This window comes from Brachypodium distachyon, chromosome 5 (genome assembly GCF_000005505.3).
Source record: "Brachypodium distachyon strain Bd21 chromosome 5, Brachypodium_distachyon_v3.0, whole genome shotgun sequence".
Classification (NCBI taxonomy): domain Eukaryota; kingdom Viridiplantae; phylum Streptophyta; class Magnoliopsida; order Poales; family Poaceae; genus Brachypodium; species Brachypodium distachyon.
In genome coordinates this window covers 15527327-15550171 of record NC_016135.3, presented here as the reverse complement: position 1 = coordinate 15550171, position 22845 = coordinate 15527327, and the positions used below count along the sequence as shown (strand labels likewise).

Here is a 22845-nt window from a genome sequence, read left to right as displayed (position 1 = left end):
CTTGGCATCAAGGGGGGACGCAGAGACGAAGGGTGCTGGGGTGGCGAACATCGGCGGGCGGCCGGGAAGCTCAGCAATGCGACCATCAAAGGGCTGTCCCGACGAGGGGGCCACCGGCGGAGGAGGTGGTGGAGCAAGTTCAGCGTCCATAAAGACGGGGAACTCGCCGCCACCGTCACCACCATCGCTGGAGCCACCAGATGAGCTGCGGGGGAAACGTGGAGGGAAAGGATTGTCGTGTATGGGTTGGAGGTCTTGGGAGTGGATGATGTTAACAGTGGCAATGGCGTCATCTCTGGAGAAACCGTTGACAGCGATAGACCTAGGGATGTTGGTAAGGGAGCGAGTTTTGACCGTGACCAAGACAGTGGAGTAGTCTACCCCAGTGATGCAAATGGGATCAATTTTGTAAGGGTTGGCGAAAGGGCCGGTGGAGGTAAGGATGTGGGCAGGAAACCAGTGTTCAAGTGGGTAGTCATCGATCGAGAGGGCAGCTAGGTTGTGGTGATCGAAGAGGAATCTGTTCTCGGTCTCATCGTGCCTCACTAGGTAAACAGTGTGCTCCCGGCCCACAGGGAAGGGGCTGTTGCGGACAGCGAACTCGCGCTCATAGTGGGAGCCGAAACACACCAGAGCGGAGCCTTGGGAGAAAGGGCGGAGAGAGGCTGAGGTGTGGAAGTGGCGGGACTGCAAAGCACGGCGAATGAAATAGGCAAGCGAGGTGGCAGGGGGGTGAACATAAGCATATGCAAGGTTGTTAAAATGTCCAAGCAGAACGTGCGTCATGAAGACGTCCATGCAGTCCGGGCGAGAGTCATGGGAGAGCGTGTCACCCGACCCACCGTCGGAGGAGGTATCGTCGTCCCCGGAGTAGAATTCTTCGTACTCGTTGTCGCCGGAAGGCAACTCCTCCCCAGCCCCAGCTGTCGGCTCCGGTGGGTCGGAGTCCGCAGGGTTGGGCTCGTACTCGTCGGGGTCCTCCGCCTCCTCGACCACAAGGGGAGCGTCATGCACCATGAACTTGTCCTCGAAGGACCGTTCCAATTCGGACTCGGAGGAGATGATTTCGAGCGCGGCATCGAGAGGGATGAAGTCCGACATGGCTGCAGAGTCGGACACGTGAGAAAGGGATATCGAGTTAGAGCAATGAGAGACCGAGCTAGAAGAACCGAACATAGGGGACGAATGCCGAGAAGAGGATGGGGTTGAGAAACCTGAGCGACGACACGAGGCCTGACGGTGTTCAAAGCCCCAGCAAGCGCGGCACCGAAGAGGGTTACGGCAGTCTTCCACAAGATGGTCCGCTGCGAGGCAGCGAAAGCAACGATGTGAGGTACTTAGACTTCGCAGCCGGTGGGTGGGTGGTGGCATGGGGGATTGAGCGTTGAGAGACCGGGGATAAATAGGGGGAAGGGGAGATAAGAGCTTGAGCGAAGCTCAACTTGGTCACGGGAGGGCCGCCGGGGGGGGGGGGGGGCAGTGACCGGAGGCGACACCCGAGGTTTGGAGATTACGAGGGGGTTTGCTGCAGCGTAGGATCGTGGCCCATGAAGGAGGACTGCAACCTAGGAGAACGCGAAGCCCTCGCGCAGTGTGTGAGCCATTGGACCGGTCCAAACGGTTGGGGCAGAATCCCTGGAGCGAGCACGTCAAGCGTGAGCGGGCGCTTACGAAACCTCCTACTCGTATCAGGAACGGGACCATGCAACACGGAGCAAACCAGAGGCGAAGGGGCAGCAGGTTGCACTAGGACCGAACAAAAGGGCAAGGGAAAGCCAATCGGTGCACGTGAATCCAGGGCCAGCGAAGTATCTTCATGGGCCGAAGCAGCTTGCAACGCAGAGCGAGCCGGCGCCGTGGCAGAATGGCCAGGCACAGGGGAAGCGTCCAAGCTAGTCGGACAAGCGGAAAGGACAAGCGCGGCAGGCAGAGAGGAGCAAGGCGACACCGAAGGAAGCCTTTGACTAGCATCCTTGTCTGCGGTCTCGCCAGCGGTAGCAGGCACGCGGGCCTGGCTAAGGCCGGAGGCAGAGACAGCACAGGAGGCCTTACCGCCCCCGACGTCAGCGTGGGCAGAAGGATTCAAATTTTGAAAAATAGCTCGCGGAGGAGCCTCATGGAACCCTAGGACTACCGCCCCATGACGAACACCTTGCAGCGAGATTATGAACTTGGCGACTTACAAATTAGCTACTATAATCGAGAAAATACCGGATCCAAAGGAACGCACCAAAGGAGATTGAAAGGACGAACCAATCCAGAAGTTAATGCAAAGTTTGACCATACCAGAAGGGAGCGGCGAAGCGGGGTGAAGCTGGGAAATCCAAACCGACACCGGCGAGCAGAGCGGCGATCTTGGCGTCAGAGGGAAGATGAGCGGCGAGGCGAAGTCGCAAAGGGCGAGGTGGAGCAGCGCGTCCCCCGGGGTCGGCATGGCGGGAGCCTCCCAGGGAGAAGGATGGCGACAGAAACCCATCCGGAGGTGCAGCCGGCGTGACCTGTCGAGCCGATGACGTAGCAGACAGGGACATGTCGGGACATGTCGTCGGGATCAGGCGAGACAGGGATGGTTTGGGTGGCCGGAGTGGCCGTCAGCGAATAGGACCGAGCTAGAAGAACCAAACATAGGGGACGAATGCCGAGAAGAGGATGGGGTTGAGAAACCTGAGCGACGACACGAGGCCTGACAATGTCCAAAGCCCCAGCAAGCACGGCACCGAAGAGAGTTACGGCAGTCTTCCACAAGATGGTCCGCTGCGAGACAGCGAAAGCAGCGATGTGAGATGTGAGGTATTTAGACTTGGCAGCCGGTGGGTGGGTTGTGGCGTGGAGCTTGAGCATTGATAGACCGGGGATAAACAAGGGAAAGGGGAGATAAGAGCTTGAGCGAAGCTCAACTAGATCACGGGAGGGCTGACATCTGATTGAAATAACTGATTGAAATGACCGCATGTGAAGCTGACATCTGCAAGATGCTTCAGTGTGGTGCCCTTCGACACACGAAGGCAAGTCGAGTTTCGCGAAGGTCTCACTTTGTCGGTGTGGCACTGAAAGTCCTGCATGTGCAACATTTCTTGAAAAAACGATGTTGGCACATGACTTGAAAAACGGTGTTGATATGATTTTCTTTCCTCTGATTTAGTGATTTGCATGCAGTTTACAGTGTCAAGAAAGGCATAGTAGGATTGGAGCAAGTCTTAGCTTTACGTAATTGCTTTCATCTTCATCGTTTGCTGACCTGTTTTTCATTTGTGTAGCAGTCCCGTATCATTTCCGACCAAGGAGAACAAACATCTGGACATGCAAAGTCGCATGCTTGGCTGGCTCGCCAGCTCAACCTTTCTTACCCAGAAATTAAGTTCATCTCACTTAAAAGAACAATATTTTTGTTTCCAACGCATATTTCTAGGAAAATACGAGGAGGTCGTGGTTTCAGAAATCAGATGGACATCACAAGTCAACGAAACCTATGCCGAGTGAAAAGTAGGCAGTAAGCAGGGTAACGATCACGCGAGCCATACTGAACTTCAAACAGTTGAACTGAATGGTTCCAGTGCTTTCAACATCATGAAGGGAAATGTTAGCCGCTTTCGGTGCCGGCTTCTGTTCCATGGTCGACCTCAAGGTATTTGGCGCTTGTAAACGCAATTCAATTGGACTGCATGTTAAGGAGGGTCTGAGAACTGCATCAGAAGTTTCTGAAGGCTCTGACCCCCATACAGCACAGGTGCATCATGCGTCAGCCATATCCTACGCCCATTCCTTGGTTTTGATTATACTATCAGCAAGGTAGCTTTCAATCGCCGGTTCGTACGATCCCATGGTCGGTGAAGTGGTGGCAAAAGATCATGCGATGCTCCATTGATCACCGCACACGCTCCGGTGAGTCTTTGAGTGCAGGATGGATAATGTGTTTGAAACATCCCTACTGGATCACACATCGTATCGTACCCCATCACCAATTCACCATGATCCCTGAAAAACGCTTGACACGACACGGTGTCCCAAGGCAAGCTATCGTGATGTAGTCGATTGGCTAATTGGCAGACATAGTTGTTACGTGACCACAAATCAGTCATCATGTAGGCAAAAACCACAGATTTGTTTCTCTTCACCTCAAACCCCATGTGAAGGGTCCGAAGTATTTTTTTTATTTTATTCTTGCGAATGGAACGGTCTGAAGTTGGAGTAAATAATGGAAGAACCACAACAATTGGTTTTCGGTTTAGAAAATCACCGCACAGAAAATTAGTTCATAGAAAATAATTAATCTTTTTTAAAAAATTATTTTGTTCCATATTTAAAATTTAAATGGTTCATCGAGCACGCAAAAACATATTTATATTATCATGTGTGCTTCTCGAAGTTATGTTCTCCACCAGAAAAGATGTCACCTCCACGTATCCACATATGTGTTCATAACATGCCCTGATTGTTGTCAACTTTGTTCCCATGAATGAAAAATTATTTTCTGGAGCACACATCTGTCTGGCCTTCGATGAGACACATGATCGCCATATGCATCTAGGCGGTAATGTGTAGCGCGGTGCACTTCTATCAAACTGTTACTCGTAGAAGCAACATCCCTTACTTTGTAAACCCATGAGAAGCACAACGAATGTCGTTATAATGTTAGGCTCACAGACCACCACCCATCATACCTCCGTTTCCACGTATGTTTTCCTGAATGGCTTTTTCATAACCTTAATACTACTTCTAGCCTTTCCGTTGTTTGATTTTCACTTCTAGCCCACGGGCACGGCGGCTCGGCGCCAACACCCGATGTCACAGTGTGTGCCGACATGGCTCTGACCTCTACAATTTAGAGGCACCGAAAAATGCTAAGTGTGGGCTCGGCAACACACACACTGGCACGAGCTAGGGGATCAGTAACAGGAAAGCTGACACCAACCCCAAGGGTCAGGAGTGAAAATTTGTTACGGAAAAGACTAGGAATGGTATTTAAAAAGGGTATTAAAATTGAACAAGGGCCGATTAGGAAAATCATGGGAAATCACGAGAAAATTTAGGGGTTAGATTAGATATCGTATTTAAAAAAGGGTATTAAAATTGAGAAATGAGTGTCTAGAAAACAAAATCATGAGAAATCAGCCATGACCCATCATATAAAGGAGATGACAAGAGAGGCTGTTAAAAAAAAAAGAGGTGACGAGAGAGAGCATTATATTGCAGGGTAAAAAAAAAAAGAAGAAAACGAGGTGACGAATAAATTTGAAGGTTGAATGGGCGAGCGGAACAGGTTTCCAAGTTTCTGATGGTCCCGGTCGCAGCCCCCGGAAACAAGTTTTTTCAGCCCACGCCTGAACAGGTCAGAATGGAGAGTGACGCAGGCATCAGGAACTTTGCACAGAGAAGAGTCAGGGGGGCTTAACAAACCTTGCACAGAGAATCTATGAGCCGTTAGATGGGAATAATCGGGATGTTAGACCAGCCGGTCAGGCATGGGTAGAAAGAGGACTTGTTTTGCGCGTGCCAAAAGAACGGGTGATTTTAAAGGCCTCTGTGACTGCATCGCCTTTTCACGCCGATCGTTTGCCGGCTCGCGCTTGCCAATCCGGTCAGCAGTGGTACAACAGCGACAACTGCTCTGATGCATGCTCCGAAGCTCCGAAGCATAGACAACTGCGGCAGCAATTGGATCGAAGCAAAAGGAAAACATCCACACAAAATCGTACTCGCAACTGACAATTACAGATAAAGGGGGACGAACATAATATTGTAACAGTTCACACGATTTCAAATTTTGACAGGCAGACGCAAGGTTCAGACACGATCTAGAATAACACCCAACAGGGGATGCATTAGGACGACCAAACAAACAGAAGGACCAGTTCTAAGACATAGAAACAGAGTACGGCACTGACATCCTACTACAGATGACTAGTATTAGTAATACTGTTGATGACACACGGTAAGTGTTCAGCAGCAAAAGTAAACACACGGAACACACATGCACACCAGAGACATTCCCAGAGGCAAGGCACCTAAGCCCTCTCGCCACGGATCCTCCTAGCCAGCTGAATGTCCTTGGGCATGATAGTCACCCGCTTGGCATGGATGGCACACAGGTTGGTGTCCTCGAAGAGACCCACCAGGTACGCCTCTGCAGCCTCCTGAAGAGCAAGCACCGCATGGCTCTGGAAACGCAGATCAGTCTGCACAAAACAAAAAAGGGTGGCGAGAAGTTCTTAGTTCTCTTGATAAGAGTGGCAATAAACGATGCACAGCAATAGCGTCTACAAATCTCACCTTGAAATCCTGGGCAATCTCCCTAACAAGCCTCTGGAATGGCAGCTTCCTGATGAGCAGCTCAGTGCTCTTCTGGTACTTGCGGATCTCACTGCAAAGTAAATAATGAGATTTAGATCTTATTTGTAAATACAACTTTGATCTGAACTATGCACAGTACCACAGATCATAAGTTAAAAGCTATACGCACCGAAGGGCAACAGTCCCAGGGCGGTAACGGTGAGGCTTCTTCACTCCTCCAGTTGTGGGAGCAGACTTACGTGCAGCCTGTTGAACAGCAGAATGCAGTGTATTGTCAAGCAAACAATAATTTACGTAACTTTGCTAGATATGATGGTATTTTCTTGTTTAAGCATCTTGAGCTTGATCACAAAGAGTACAGATATAAGGGACTTATGACTTATGAGGGACAATATCCGGTACAAGATAGCGGCCTATTAAAAAATACCATAATAATATAAAGTACTGGAAGATATTCAAAATAAGTTGGCATAAATAAGAAGGTTCAAATGCATTAGCAAATTCAGTATATTCAACCAACACAGATAAAAAAAAATGATAGCACAAGGACAAGGACAAACCTTGGTGGCTAGCTGCTTCCTTGGAGCCTTTCCTCCAGTGGACTTGCGAGCAGTCTGCTTAGTACGAGCCATGAGAAAACTTCGTCTTACCTGCAGAACAAACAGAACGAACTTAAGTACTCCCTCCGTCCAACAAAGGATGTCTCAAGTTTGTCAAAATTTGGATGTATCTAAACATGACTTAGTGTATAGATACATTCAAATTTAATCAAAGTTGAGACATCCTTTGTTGGACGGAGGGAGTATCTGCATATTGTAGTACCAAATAGACACATAGGACATATTCTTCTAACCACACAAATAGTCATAAACAAAGTTTGCTTTGAATCTGTTCAAACAACATAGTTCCAACTATAATCAGTCCAGAATACCTACTGCAAGATAACATAGAGAACATTTTACAGAACCATTCAACCATGTATGCTTCTTCAGATGGAATGCAGGAGTGTATTTCTAAATAAGATTCTTCAAACACAAGATGATATGTACAGGAATATAATTTTCAAGTCGAGATAGCACTAGTTTATTTCTACAGAACAATACACAGAAATAATGGACCTACACAGAAATGCTTCATTGGCTACAAGACTAAGGGCTAGCATTTTTACCACCGAGATAACGTACCATTATGTATCCAAGTGTTAACTAATTTATTGTGTGAAGCAAAACCACAAAGAACTGTAGGCCCCATAATTTGGGAGATGCAAGCAAAAAGCAAATATACCAGTACAACAGTAAGACATCAACTCTAATTATCAAGGGCCATTGTCAAGCATCTAAAATTCTAAATAGGACTTTGTTTTATCCCAAAGGCAAGCATTAGCAAACTGATCGGTCAATAATTTACTAGCGTTAGCCACATAATACATGTGACTATTATGCAGTCAAACTTACTGCTAATCCCAAGTATCTGCTTGCACAATTTAGTGGACCTATCAAAGCTAGCGACCCATCACTGCACCCAATCATTTCATCATGAGCCTAATGACACATGGCTTTCAGCATCGAGATCAAAATTTGAACAGAAATCCATTGGCACTAAACCTATACGGAGTACCATGCAAATTTCTGACTCAATTCATACATACTTCAGGCAATGCAATCACCCATTATCAGATCAGGCCATATAATACATCCTAATGTGCAAGCAAACACCTACTACTATCCTACGGACTGGTGATATCAAATTCTCTAATCAAATGATCAACTCCCCCAATTAAATATAGTGGCACGGCTGTAATTCGAAGCTTTGATACAACTGTAGCACCCATAAGACAGAGCAACAGATAGCAAATCGTCCAAGCAAGGGACTTCCTCAAGAAATCAAATATACTCCAGACAATCATGTGAACGGACAAGGAACCCTATAGGCGTACACGAAGCTAAATGATTGCAGGAGTTTTGCTTGAATTTCTTAACGAGTAAAGCCGCGAAATTAACTACGACCAAACAATGCGCTTCCAATTACATCGACCGGTACAGGCGAACAACAAAATCCGCATCACGTAGGCATAGATAATCGCAACTCTTAAGTATGGGAAACCACAAGACATCGCTCGGAGCCTCGGATCAATCGGAATGACGAACCACGACCAAAACCTAACCACGCCTAGACACTCAAATCCGCACCTTGTTGAACCCTAATCAAGCGCCCCAGCGAGATTTAACACGAACCGATCACCAAACAACGCGGGGAAACGGATGGAATTAAACTGCCGAATCGAAGAGAAGAAGAGGGCATGATTTACCTTGCGCGCTTCCGAAATCCCAAATCCGCCGAGAGGTCGCGACTTTCGGGATGCTCAGAAAGCGGTGGTTGGGGGGCGTGCGTGTTTTTTTTTTTATCTGGAGATGAGGTCAGCATTTATATTTAGAGGCGGCTAGGCGGCCACGCCTCGGTTTGAACGGACGGCGGAGATCTGATAATTCTGTGCTTGGCCTGGCACAATCGAACGACGGGGGGCCAGCGGTTTGGCAGTGGCGCGGATCGCGGTTGGTCCATCCCGCGCTCCTATTGGCTGAGATATGGAAGACGCGGATCGGGGTTAAGATGGAATTAATGGGGAAGGGGGTGTGTGGCGTACGGTGTGCTTTTCTGGGTGGAGTATGTAAATGAGGAAGGGACTTCCACTGACAAGCGGGAACACCTGTGATTTCCCGTTCAATAATAAACACGTGGGAACACCGCGTCGGACGTGGTACGAACGGGAGGACGACCGATTTCGTCACGAGTATGGACACTGGTGAGTATGAGTCCAATATTGATCGGTCACGGCAGGTCCAATATTGGGGTTTTCCGTACTGTCACAACTTACAAGGATCACGAAGACCAACGTCAAACGGTTTCCTCGGTTTATTTGATCGGTTTTGCGCCACGCACAGACGCTTGTTTTCCTTTGAAAATCAGTAGAGACCGTCGATCTATGCCTTATTTGTGTCAACTTTCCTGACGATGCAAAATTCTTATGGTTGTTTTAATAATTTGAACTAAAACATCGACAAAATTTAGTATCGGAGTGAGTAGTTCTTTTTTTGGAGACCGCTCCCTCGCAGTCTCGTGCCCTTCTTCTGTTATTCCCACCTCAAACTAGCTATTTTCCTGTCTTTTCACGCGAATTTTCCCACGCACCCGCGGGTAGTGTCTTTGTACTACACGATGCACCCTGAGGACGGGAAGCAGTGTAAATGCATGGCACCGGAGTACTGCCGTTGGAGTAGTTGCCTAAGCGCCGCGGTGCAGGCAGTGCACTTGTCGGAAGTACCGTCCATGGTCAGGCCCAGTTCAATTCAAGGGTATTCAGTTGAATACCCTTGATTTTTTGAAAAAAAAAATGAACATATGTATCATATATTCTATACGTATTCATGTAGAAAGTATTTTGGGCTATAACTAAGCCTACCCCTAAAATGCGTTGGCCATCTATCTCCTCACTCTTTTGAGTTGGCCCAATGGTCTAAGTAAGCGTCTACTGGATATTCACAGTCTCGTATAACCTCGAAGCTTACACCTTGTGCCTCTTCGCCTCCTTTTAAATCCCCCCCAAAAATATGTTCCCAAACCCCCTCATATGCTCTGCTCCTTGGCATCCCGCTTTTGGGCATTTGCTGATCGGACGGGCCGGATGATGCTCGGCGCTTCCGCCGGTCCACAGGTACGCACATGCATTGTGTTGCACACAAGAGGGCAACACCTCAAGAATCACTTGATTAGAGACGCAAAAATTTCACAAGTGAATTTGACCGATGAATTTTCAGAACAATTGGTGAATTTTGAGAACAATTTTGAATACCCAGTGCCAAAATTCTGGGCCCGCCCTTGGTACCGTCGCTAGCGCATGCAGTGCACTTCAAAATCGACAGCGGGCGTCGGAGTATAACTACTCTATATGATTGCTGCTTCAACGATTGGCAGAAAAGAGATTGAACTTTTTGCCAAATTCTGGTCAATATGAACATCCAGAAAAGCTAGAAGGAATCTGGACCATTTGATGGTGTTTGAACGGCTGTCAGAAAAGCGACTAGAAATCTGCAATGGACGGGAAGCCAAATGTGAGGAGAAATATTGTTACGTTTTGGGTAGAAACCAAATGACAACTAAATTTTGTTTGTTCGATTTCAAGCGAACGAAGTTGGAATTTGGATGAAGAGCAAACACCTTACGGGGACATTGGGCCCAACAACCCCATCCTTCTTGGACAGCCTTCAGGGGCGGAGCTACATGGTAGCTCCCTAGTGCACAGGGTCAAAACAACAATTAGTGCATGATTATACCTAGTTTTTGATGGTGCACCAGAGATTAGCAATAGCAGTGCACCAGTTTCAATGATTTTTTTGTTGAAATTGCATACACTTTTGTGTGAATGTCAAAGTTTCAATGATTTTGGGTTGAAATTGCCAAACCAGTCAGCTTCCAAGACTCTCCACGACTTGAAGCCCTACGGGATAAGTCCCTAGTGGATGGTCTTTTTTTTTTGTCCTAGTGAAGGGCACAAAGTAGACATAAGGAACACATAAGCCTTTTCTCTTTCGTTGCAAAATTCCCAAGATAATCAGCCTATGCAAAGAGGACAGCATTTTCTATGTTGACTGCGCATTGTGACTGTAGTTTGTCAAACCTTGACAAAGCAGCATGTCCACATAGGGTTGGGTTAATGTCCATGACGGGCAAACCTTTAATTTGTGGTGTTCCGAACGGAGGGAGTAGTGAAAAAACTAAATCAGTTCTAAATATAAGCAAATCAGCGAAGCATAAACAACCGGGAAATTGCTGACTCTGAGGTCCGTTTGGGCAGTAGGAAAACCATAGCGGTCTAAGAGCGGATGATTCTAAATTTCTACTGATTCCTAAGTTCTTGCACGCGAGGGCGAGGCATTGCCCAGCGAAGCATGGACTAAATTTTGTTTCCGACCTAACGAGAATCACAAACTTGATGTGAACTTTGCTAGTGGCTCGTGCGTAATAGTCACGTTAGGATAGCCCTGCATGACGACATGGTTAGCACTGCGCAATCTCAGGCTAATCTTTTTCCTTCTCGTGAATCTCAGGCTCATCCGGACTCCGCGATGAGAGAACTCGAAGCAAACAGTTGGGAGCGAGAAAACACCAATTAATCCACCACGAGCAAGTCCTTGGCCGGCCTTTTCAAATTGATTTCCCAATCCCTGACTCCAGTTGGCTCCTGCGCTGCACGCACAGTTGACCGTTCACATAATCATCGCCATGGGGGTTGACACTAGACATGCATCCCTATTGGCTCCAGCCTGAACAAACTGTCGATCACGTATGGCATATAAATTGATGCTCGATTTGACTTCCAAAGTTATACAACTCATCTTTTTTAGGACGGAATTTATTTAACCAATTGATTTACAGTCTTCAGTTTTTCTTTTTCAGTTGAGAATCCTCAATGGCTACACGTTCATGGTACTATACAATCCGGAGTCCCAATGGTTCAACCCATTAAAATAGAAGAAGAGAATTGATGGGATACTCCTAAAAAAAGAATTCATGGGATAGTCAATGAAAAAACAGATAAAAATGTTAATAAACGTCCATAGTGTTATCATAAACGAATAACGATGACCGCAAAAGAGACAACACGCCAACCCGATCAGACACACTCACTCCGTACACACTACCGGGATAATATTGTCGTTGAGGTTGAACCTACAAAATACCATCATTACACAAACACTCGTTTTGAGCGGGCGGCTTCAAATAATATGATCCTTGTGCACAAGTTGTGCCCCCACAAATTCATGTGTTTCTATAATGGTGACATCTTAATTTTCATTAGTCTGGACTTACGATCATGATATTATGTCGTGTTTGTCAGGGTGGCAAAATAGTCTCGCGGCCGAATGTCCTTTTTTCTTGAGTAAATTTCAAGAAACCATACTTTTTGAGGCAGACTTCTCACAAAACCACAATTTTCAAAAAAAAAATCTCGCAGAACCACACTTCTCCTGCCTAATCTTCTCAGTTCATCCAAAAACGATGTTTAAGCGCATTTGACACTTTTCCTTACATGTGAGCCCGCTCTCAGGTCCTTCCCATTTATGCATTTAGCCCCTGCATATTTTCAATTTTTTTCTCCCCTTTCTTCTTCCTGCTTCGTAGGGGGGCTGACCGGGTTCAAGATGGGGCGTCGGGCCAGCGGAGCAGGTGTGGCGTCGGTGCCAGCAGCCCGGATGGAGGGCCACCAGAGCAGGGACAGCAGGTGCGCGGCGCCAAGTTGGAACAACAGTGGTCGGCCCCGAGCGGCGGCTCCTCTCCACCAGGCTTCGTTGGGTGGCGGCGGCGGCTCCTATCCATCGGTCTGCGTCGTGTGGCGACCATGGTGAGGGGAGATCGGACGGTGGCGTGGGGAGCAGCAGGGTCGGCGCCGAGCGGCGACTCCTCTCCACCAGGCGGCGACGGGCGATGGCGGCTCCTCTCCATCGGACTGCGTCAGGCGGCGACCGTGGTGAGGGGAGATCGGGAGACGACGTGGGGAGCAGCAGGGGTCGGTGCCGAGCGGCGTCTCCTCTCCACCAGGCTGCGACGGGCGGTGGCGACTCCTCTCCATCGGGCTGCATCAGGCGCCGGCCGTGGTGAGGGGAGATCGGGCGGTAGCGTGGGAGCAGCCGAGCAGAGGAGGGAGAGGTTTCCGGCGACCGGCGAGCGGGCTGACCTGCGGCGAGGAGGGGAGCGTGTGCGAGACGAAGAAGGGAAAGGCAATGTGGAGCGGGAGGAGAAGGAAGAGGAGAGCGAATGGGAGCGGCCGGCGGCGGCCCGGTTTGCCATCGCCGGAGACGAGACGACATGTCGTGTCGGTCTCTCCTCTTTCTCTTGTCTTTGCTTTGTTTTTCCAGCCAAAATTTATTGATTTGATTTTATGGCGGGTGGAGATGAGCAAGAAGGGATTGAGAAAAAAGTAAAAATATGCGGGGGCTAAATGCATAAATGGGATGGACTTGACAGTGGGCCCCACCCGTAAGGAAAAGTGTCAAATGCGCTTAAACATCGATTTTGGGTAAACTGACAAGATTAGGTGGAAGAAGTGTGGTTTTGCAGAATTTTTTCAAAAAGTATGGTTCTGTACTCTTTTTTCTTTGCCGAGCATTTTTCTTTTATTGTTTTTGAGAGTTTCTTCTGTTCTGAATCCTGATCGAACAAATGTCATGGTAAGTTGAGGTGGGACAAAATTAAACATGTTCTGAAAAGGGAACCTGTTCTCTATCATTTAGACGGCTGTCTTGCCACCCATGCATCAGCTGTCCTAGCTGCTGGTGGGTCTTGTCTTTCTAATCCTTTTCAAAAATAGAAAAGCATCTTTTGAGATGACAATATTCTCATATCTCTCGAGCATTCATAGAGTCCCAAATCATGCACCTGCCCGACATGCACAGGGCCCCTACGTACACTGGCATGTAGGTGGCACCGCTATTAAGGATGCTTCCGTAATGATCACTTGGAAACATGCTTATAGTTTTTCTTTTTTTGACAGCGAAAGAAGCTTTAAGTCAACATTTTGTTGTGTACTTCCTTCTTTGTTTTGTATTCACTCTTATACAAATCCACGTCATTTAATTTGAAACGGATGAAGTAAACAAGAAGATCTGCTATTTTCTTCTTTTTTTTGAGGGCAACACACACAAACAATCGGTCGTGTGATTAGATCATACTCCCTCCTCATCAGTATTATCAAGGGTCGATCTCAAAAATTTCATTGTTTCAGTTTTCCTGGTCGAGCTTCCATTTGCCTGATTTATTTTCCCTTCCGTTATGTCGAGCATTAGCTCTTTCGCATAATTGCACCAATCACGTAATCTTTCCTTTTCATGCGGAGAAAAAAGTAGAGCTCTATTGCCTTGCATGGCGTAGAAACGCACTCACCCCCCATTTAATCAATTTGGCAGGCGAAAGGGGTAAGCCCAAATTTACGTGATTTTTTGTTAAGCCCTCTATGCCGGAATGGATGGAGTAACAAAGAGAACTCTTTGTCGAGACTTCTAGCATTGCCGATTAATGCGGACAAAAATGTAAGTTCTCCACTGTCCATTGTGGCAAATAATCCGTCGTGACTTTAGAGATGCAACATGGTGACCCTCAGGATATTCGTATCCTTTGACCCTCCTTAGTTCAAACAAATGAACTAGTTTTCCAAAAAATTATGTCATTTTAAAATTTAGTTCATTTGGTTGAATAAAAAGGGTCAAAGGGTACCTTCAGAGCCACAATTTTGCGGCTTTATGTGACGTGCTTTGCAACAGTGTCGTGCCATTCTATCCTACTCGTGCTTTGTTGGTTCTTCGGCTATGTTGTAACGATGATAAGTTTCGACAGGTTCACGGTGATTAAAGGCACGTAGATGGTGAGGTAGAAAAGGACGGCCATTTTTCTTTGACACCAGGAAGTGTCGTCATTTGGCCCATTGAAGGGGAAAATGGCTTGGGCGGTGATGAGAGATAGAGCACTTACTGATAGCGAAGATCAAGGTTTTCATTTTTCAAGCAAAAGTGCATTTATTTAGTACGGAGGGGCCTTGAGAGATAGAGCACTTACTGATGGCCCATTCAGTTTGAGCAATGTGATTGAATTACGGAGTGGATTAAGTCGGATCTTTTTTTATTTAGTACGGAGTAGTATTACGCAAGGGGACGCTTCCTGTATTCAACATTTCAACGTGTAGCTGTAATATCTCCATCTAGCGTCGTAGCGTGGGTAGAGAAATCCGATCGTTGGGAACCCAATCATTAATCCGCTCACGACCAGTTCATCACCACCCTTGTAATTCGGGTTCACGCCAAGATTCCAACGGAAAAGAGAAAACGATAAAAAAAAACGGCGATGAAGAGAGAGAGAAAGATGCCAGGCAATCATACGTGCGAGCCGCTACTGCACAAGCACGACGCGTCGGCGCTGTACTGTACTGTCCCACAGCAACGGCACAGCTCAGTTCGCGCGAAAGCTGCAGCCTTTATAAATCCCCGCCGCGCCGCTCCATCCTCTCTCCCACAAACACACATTCTCTCACCAGCAGCGCAGGCAGAGGAGGCGAGAAGCGAAGCGAAGCCACCGAAGAACCCCAATCACAAGCACAATGGCCGCTTCCCCGCTCGCCTTCCTCTCCGTCCTCGCGCTCCTGGTCGTGTCGGCCTCCGCGCAGGCGCCAGGCGCTGCCCCCGCGGCTGCGCCCCAGGCCCCTCCTCCCCCGCCGGCCACCCCTCCCCCCGCCCCGGCGCCGGTCTTGCCGCCTCCTACCCCGGCACCGGTGTCGCCGCCACCTACCGCGGCCCCGGTGCCCGCGCCGGACACCGCCCCCACGCCCTCCGCGGCCGCCCCGGCGCCGGCCGACGCCCCGATGTCCTCCCCGCCCGCGCCCACCCCGGACATGTCGCAGGCACCCAGCGCCGAGCCGACCACCCCTGGGAGCGGCGCCGCCGGCCTCCGCCCCGCCTTCGTCCTGGCTGCCGTTGCGGCCGCCGTCTACGTCTTCTAGATGGCCGGCCCATGATGCCCATATTTTCTCATTCTAGCTTGATCGTTTCATTGTTTCTTTCATGTTTTTGTTCTCTTTCTCCACCTCCATCCGCACATTGTACTCCGTACCTTCGTATTCTGCTGTAATTACGAGCATTGATTCAATTTATGCTTTTCACCATTCTTATATCTTAAAGATCCTGTGTGTACTTTTGCGCAAATTGTTTCGCTTCGTGCGTGCTTACTGAACTAGGCTAGTTTTGGCCCGTTGCTGCGAGAGTGCGAGCAGATGAGATCAGTTTCAGAAAGCTACAAAAAGGGACATGGAGCTAAGACAACATCACGGTTTTGTATTAACGATCGAACTCGGGCAGTTTGAACTTCGGATCGGTGAACTTGATTTACTCACCGCAGATCATAGGACACGCTAGCTTGCGGCTAATCGCTGGTGAGGACGTTACTTCCAGCTCCAGGACTAGAAAAATGCAACATAAGCTGGCGCTCGCTGGCTGGCTTAGCAATTGATGCTTACCAAGAACACCTGAGATTAATTTTGCTGGGTAATAATAGTGCCATCATGCCACCACCATCTCTTGATTACTACCAAGAAAAAAAACCCTCTCCCAATACATCTGATGATCTGATCTGGGTCCAGATGCGTCTCTCCTTGCATAAATGTAAATACAGTAGCCATACCGGCTGGCTCCATGTGCATACCCAGGCTGTCCTCCTGCCTCTCGCGAGCTTGACCCACGAGGCCAGATGCCTTGATCCATTCCAAACGGCGAGAAGTCTGACGAGGCGAGCTATAGAAAATTTGTTGGTTTGCTGGCGAGCTGTGAACAGTTCGGCTACGAGTAGCAGCAGGCAGCAGCTAGCAGGGCCGGGGGCCACGTGCGTACCCGGATTGGGTCGGACCAAAGCGGTCGACAGACAGCTGGGGGAGGCGGCACGGAGCGCGAGCGAGCTCTGCATGTGCAGGTGCAGCGTCCGGGCAGCGGGGGCTGGAACTTGGAAGCGCGCGCCTCCCATGTGGCTGGCCGCGCCGAACGCGCCGGCGGGGTCGGTGCGTGGCCTTGTCCAGTTGTCTGACCGGTATTTGTTGCCGAGATGGCACCGGTTCGGCCAATCGACAAAGTAGGACCACCTGAGATCAGGCGTAGGCAGTCCGATACTCCGATCGGACGGCGGGGAGAGAGCTAAACCTTTTAGATTCGATTCGATGGCAACGACGACGATCGACCTCACGGTGGTCGCGCGTACGCGATCTGAACAACGTGTTGCCTTCGCCCGTCGTCGTGGTGGCATGTTCTGTCCTGTGCATCATGTATACTTGAAATACTTCGGATAATGGCGTCGTCATGTGTATCGGGAAGTGGAACGGCAGGGGTAGGTTCGGTGAAATTTTTTTCCCGATCCGTCGCCTTTCCCGCCGTCCGGTCCTTCGTGGTAAGTCGTAACACCGAATTTTCATACATATTAATCTTTATTTTTTCTGTTCTAAATTGGTGCGTATAATTTTTGTCGACTGTTAAATATTTTGGGAGTTTGACCAAGCTTTTATATAGCAAAAAATATCAAGATTTATAGTGTCAAATTAAGATACTATGAAAATATATTTCACCACGAATCTAATGATAATCATTTGGCACCGTAGATGTTGATATTTTTGATATAGAGTTGATCAAAATATAGAAAGTTTGACAGTCAACAAAAGGTATACGCCTATATTTTTAGAACGGAGGGAGTAGTTTGTACTACCATTGAAATGTTAGTTTCTTAAAAACACCTCAAGCTTGCAACATTTTAGTCATACCCATGTAGTTAAAAAATATGTGTATACAACAAAACTTCATTCATTGTAGCAAAACACACGAAGAAAATGGTCCCAACATATATGAACATAAAAGCCAATGTTTGCAACATTTAGACATAATGTATAAAGCAACCAAAAAAATGCATTTGCAACATCGATATTATGTGTGCTCGTAGCATGTTGAAACAATATTTGAGACATCAAAAATTCAAATTCACTACCTGCAGTGTCACTCATGTGAGCCGCTGCCTTCGCTAATTTGAGCTCGTCGACAACAAATCCAGCTAGATGGAGTCCTGCCTGAGTCATATCGGGTGACCCCAAACCCATCTCGCTCAATCTTGATGATGCGAATACAAACTCTAAGTCATCAATGGCACAAGCTTGATGGAGGAGAAGAGGAAGAGAAAGCTCATGACGATTCCAGGACAAATAATGTAGGGAGAAGAGTCGGAACTTGGGAGGAGGAAGAACCACTTGTGTGAGAAGTAGTAGCAGAGAGAGAATGCGTAGATAAAACTGGAGAAATAGATGGAATGAAGATGAGCGTTCGGAAAGAGTTTTTTCCTGTTGCGGGCCGAGTGGTCGTTTTTCCAACGGATCATCCATTGGACTAGATAATTGCCATCATTTTTCAGAAAATTTATTTTGAAAAAACTTTTTTTTTGTAGCTATAATGTTCATCGACAACCGATGAATGTAAAAGATTCGATGTGAGAGATCGAGTTGCCTACTGCCTTTACCTTTTGTAGATTCAATTCATGCTAGTTAGATAATTTAAAATATTTGGGCTACCTGAAGCGAGAGAGGCCGATTCACCGTGATATTGTCCGATTCTAGTTGTGCCCTGGCTGGAGAAGGATTCGGTGACGTAAGTTCACCTGACTTTGGGTGGCAGACATGTGGGCCAACGGATCGTGGGACCCACATGTCAGCCGCCCAAAGTCAGGTGAAGTAACTTCACTGAATTCAGGTCCGCCCCTGGCTCCTCAAATCTCGGGACCGGCACTGATTATCTGTTGTAATTTTTTTAGGACACAACGGTTGATCCCCGTGATTCGATTAGAAGAGTAGAATTGGCCTTGTTTATGAGGAAAACCGGGCCAAAAACCGATACAAATGTACGGCTTTTTTAAGGAAAGCCGTGCGAAAAACCTTGACAAAGAGCATAAACAGGAACCGAATAAAAAAGCCGCTACCACAAAGACGAAGACCTTCTCCGCTCCAACGACGCCGAACAGGAAACAACTCCTTGCACCAGAGAAGGTAGGCAGAGCGCGGCTTCTTCGATGACCGGAGACGAAAGAGGTTGCCCCGATGGGAGCAGCCCGTGTATCGGCAAGCCCTTGTAGCATGAAGTCGCCCTCTTTGGCCAAGACTCATACCAAGCCAACCGCGGCGAGCAAACTCCGCCACCAAACGTGGTCCATAGGCAACGCCTCCATGGAGGATACGGCGTCCGAGGACGTCGCTGTTACCCGACCTGGACACCGAGTCAGAGCTTTCGCTCGGAGGCACCTCGCTTGCGAAGGGTGGGATGTAGCGGAGCTACACAACGACGCCTTCAAGAAGGAAAACGACGTCCATGGACGCCGTCGTCGCCGGCACCGACAACGTCGATGCAGAGATTTCACCCGCAGCCGCCACCCCCACCTCGGACAGGAGTGGACAGAGGTCCTAACCAAGGGCCACAAAATCATTGCGAGCGCCGGCGAAGCTCACCAAACGTCATGCGCCAAAACCAAAATGGGCACCGGCCCCCGCAACCGCCCCACGCACTGGATCTGACCACACCAACCCAGGAGCCGGCATGGCCGTGGCCCGCCAGGCCCAGAACGGACCCGGGGCACTCAGGACGCCGCCGCGCGCCAACACCTCGGATCCCACCGGATCCGGCCACGCGAGCCACGGATCCAGTGCCACCAACGCGGAGCCACGACGCCCCGGCAGCCTCCATGACCGCTGCCGCACCTCGGCGGCCTCCACGCGCACCACCAAGCCTGCACAACACGCCTCGCGCTTCCGCCCCGCCGCCACCTTCCCCGAACGCATCCGACTTTGCCGGCTCGTCCTCCGCCGGCGGCGATGCGGGGGAGGGAGGAGAGGGGAAGCTACGACCGGCGGTTAGTGTTTCCCCCGTGTCGCCAGAGGGGGGGGGGGGGATAAGTACTTCCTGGTTCTGACAAACAAACGATTATCTGTTGTAATTGGCCGTTGCGATCGATGGGTAACACACCATGACCAACTTCTTTGCTATTCTGTGTTTCTCCATCGCTCTTCTCTGACGCTCCGACACACTATGATGTACTCCCTTTGTTTCTAATAAAAACGTAATACGCTTTGGTATATTTAGGAACAGATGGAGTAGACCATGTGGTAGTGAACAATTAGATAATGACAACATCTCAATAATTTTAATAACTGAAACTGTAAACACGCAAATAATAACGATATCTCAGGAATCTTAATAACTGTAATGTTTGTGTTCTAAATACAGTGACCTAAATGAAACCAATATGACAAGTTCAATGACCATCAATGTATTTTACTCTTTATTTATCTTGTTAGGATCAAATGAGGCAGTATAATGTATAAACACATGTCCGAAGACCGCAAACTTCCAACGAAGAAAGGCAATGGCCTCAAATTCTGCATTTTCCTCTCTCCATTAGCACCGAGCTAGTAAGCATCCAGTTTGTTTCTATTTATCACCTTCTTTCTCTACGATCCCTCCTTCGACCTTCATGACCTTGCCAATGATAGGATCAACTATGGAATCCACCTCTTTTTTTATCTCATCAACCTGCGTTAAAGCAGGGGAAAAACATTAGTTCATTTATGTCACAGCAAATATCTCTTTCATACTAAGCACATCATATTTTACTCACTGTACTCTGAGATCTCTTTCGACCAAAATATATTCATAGAAATTTTGCAGGAATTCCATCCATTTTTAATTTTGTCCGTAAAGGTTGGATCGAATGAGTGACGTCACCAAAGCTTCTATAGATTGCTTTCTCAGTCAGACCGAATTTTATACATTCCTACCAAGGGGTCAGACCTCATGAAAGTTTTACTATGGAGTATGTGTTTTGCATCTACGTTCTCTCTCTTCAAATTCCTCCAAAAACCCATGTTATCAAATTCTTGTGTTTTAACATTCTCTAGAACTCATGAAGTTATGACATCTTAATCCATTTTTTTTCTATTTCCTTTGAAATTCCCCGTTATCTAACGAGCTTAATTAAGAGGCCCTCCAAATTAAATTGCTATGCTACTGAGCTTGAAGCGTTTAAATTTTACTCATCGTTTTTGAAAGAGAACTTAGGGAAAGCCCCTATTTTACTTTTCTTATATGGTTTCTTGGGGGGCATTTAGACGTGCCCTACATAAGTAGCAACACTGGTTAGCAGGCTTTGTAGTTATCTCCAACTAGCGGATATGGCATAGAACAGCAGGCCAGCATGTAACTTGCACGACTGCACCGTGAGCTAGTTAAGCAACAATACAGTAACATCAGCAGCTGCCGTAATCTAAACGCTAAGCTATCCTTGATCTAGCGAAGAAAGTCAAACCGGGGAAGTGGTAGCAAATCAGGTGATTAATCTAACCTTCTGGATCAGGGCCTCGGCTTTCTCGGCGTCCTCCTCGATCGCATCGGTGACGGTCTTAATTTTGGATGCTACCTCCTTGAGGCGTTCATTGCCGGGAAACGCTTCAGCAATATCGCCGGCGATTTTCTCGGTCGCCTCCGCCACCGTATCGACCACCTCGATTGCTACCTCTGCCGTCTTCTCCACCTTATCTATTGTATGTGATTCGCAGAAGAACAGAAAAAGAATAAAAATGCATTGTTAAAATCAATAGGACTGCTGAACACATGGTTTCTGTTTACCTTCTAATGCTCTCATCCTTCTATAAATTGGTATTGCAACAATGACGGCACCGACGATCAACGTGACCCTGAGAAGCACATAGCTTGTGAATGCGAGAAGGAAATTAATGCAGAAATATAAGGACAAGAAACGGATGCGACCGCAACATTTCTACACTCACCATGATGGCATGTTGGGTACTGGGAGATTTCCTGCTGGCATATTTACGGGGCCTGGACCAACTGCAGGCATTCTGAACAAAACATGGGAAAAATTACGGAACAATCGTGTACAGTAGCTTGCAAAATTTGTTGATACTTCATCATACATGCCATCATTGATATCAAGCTAATAAAAAGGAAAAGGATATGTGCTAATTACAGCATCCTAGGAACAACAAGCTTAGAGAGGGGGACAGCGTCGTATGCACTTACTTTGTTGCTCCTCTGATCGGCAGACGGTTGATTCCCCAGAACTTCATGGTTAAACCGATAGGGATTTGCCGGCGATGAACTGATGCAGATATAACCGCGTTCCGTCGATGCCGAGAAACCTCTGGAGTATATAGCGCCAAGCCGTTGGAGGTGACGGGAGATTTGAGGATCGCCATGGGATCTAAAAGAAGTCAGGTTCCTTCTACGTTGAAGCTACTCTTTTATGAGTTTCGAACTTAACTTGTGGCAACCTCCTTGTGTTGCTTTCTCTTGCAGAGTTCTGCTAAACTTAGAACCAATCTAAAAGAGGAAAGCGACAGTCATTGCACGTTGTGAAGATCTCAATCCTTTAGTATATAGAGCCAACAGTAAAGACCTGATTTCTTTAATGCATTCTTATAGGTTGTGCTCCACAACAGGGGTTGACTTTGAAGTACAACTGAACAACATGTGACATAACTTACGTTTGAAGTTCTCCTAAGCATAGCACGCAACTCACCCAAGAAAATTGTGGTGGTTGTGTCTTACATTTCCATATGGCATGCCTCGGTGTAACTGTTCATTTCTGCTGAACCACAAGAGATGAAAACTGATCTTTCGGAGTAAAATGCCAACTTGCCAAGGCCTGAGCGAATAATAGTGAAAGAGGAAAGGTCGAGGAAGTGGGTAAGCAAGAGAAGACAAAAAGGGACCTGGAATGAGCAGTAGAGTAAATTACACAAAGTAAAGGACGCCAGCTAACTGGATAAAACTTCAGCAAAGGTTGTCACAGCCATAAGTATAGTTAAGTGGAATCTCTAGATTCTTTTTCCATCGCATTTCTTCTAGAATTGCAATATAAAGATGGAGCAAGTAAATGGAAATACATAAAAGGAAGCAACACACCTGGAGTACATCATGTCCA

The 22845-nt window shown here is 47.7% G+C and overlaps 3 protein-coding genes across 3 annotated transcripts; 1 reads left to right on the top strand and 2 right to left on the bottom strand.

Moving 5' to 3' along the window:
- Positions 1-5693: 5693 nt before the first annotated feature.
- On the bottom strand, positions 5694-8751 carry LOC100837337 (histone H3.3). Its single transcript, XM_003579820.4, has 5 exons — positions 8600-8751; positions 6852-6941; positions 6461-6537; positions 6271-6361; positions 5694-6176 (listed from the first exon to the last, which is right to left on the bottom strand). Exons 2-5 carry the CDS (start codon positions 6921-6923, stop codon positions 6006-6008), a joined length of 411 nt encoding a protein of 136 aa, XP_003579868.1. The 5' UTR covers positions 6924-6941; positions 8600-8751; the 3' UTR covers positions 5694-6005.
- A 6685-nt stretch (positions 8752-15436) lies between these two features.
- On the top strand, positions 15437-15835 carry LOC104581376 (arabinogalactan protein 1). The gene has a single exon (XM_010228854.1). It carries the CDS (start codon positions 15437-15439, stop codon positions 15833-15835), a length of 399 nt encoding a protein of 132 aa, XP_010227156.1.
- Positions 15836-20050: 4215 nt separating this feature from the next.
- On the bottom strand, positions 20051-22280 carry LOC100837032. The gene is made up of 5 exons (XM_003579819.4): positions 21942-22280; positions 21689-21760; positions 21528-21595; positions 21244-21437; positions 20051-20435 (listed from the first exon to the last, which is right to left on the bottom strand). Exons 1-5 carry the CDS (start codon positions 22115-22117, stop codon positions 20334-20336), a joined length of 612 nt encoding a protein of 203 aa, XP_003579867.1. The 5' UTR covers positions 22118-22280; the 3' UTR covers positions 20051-20333.
- Between the last annotated feature and the right edge of the window lie 565 nt (positions 22281-22845).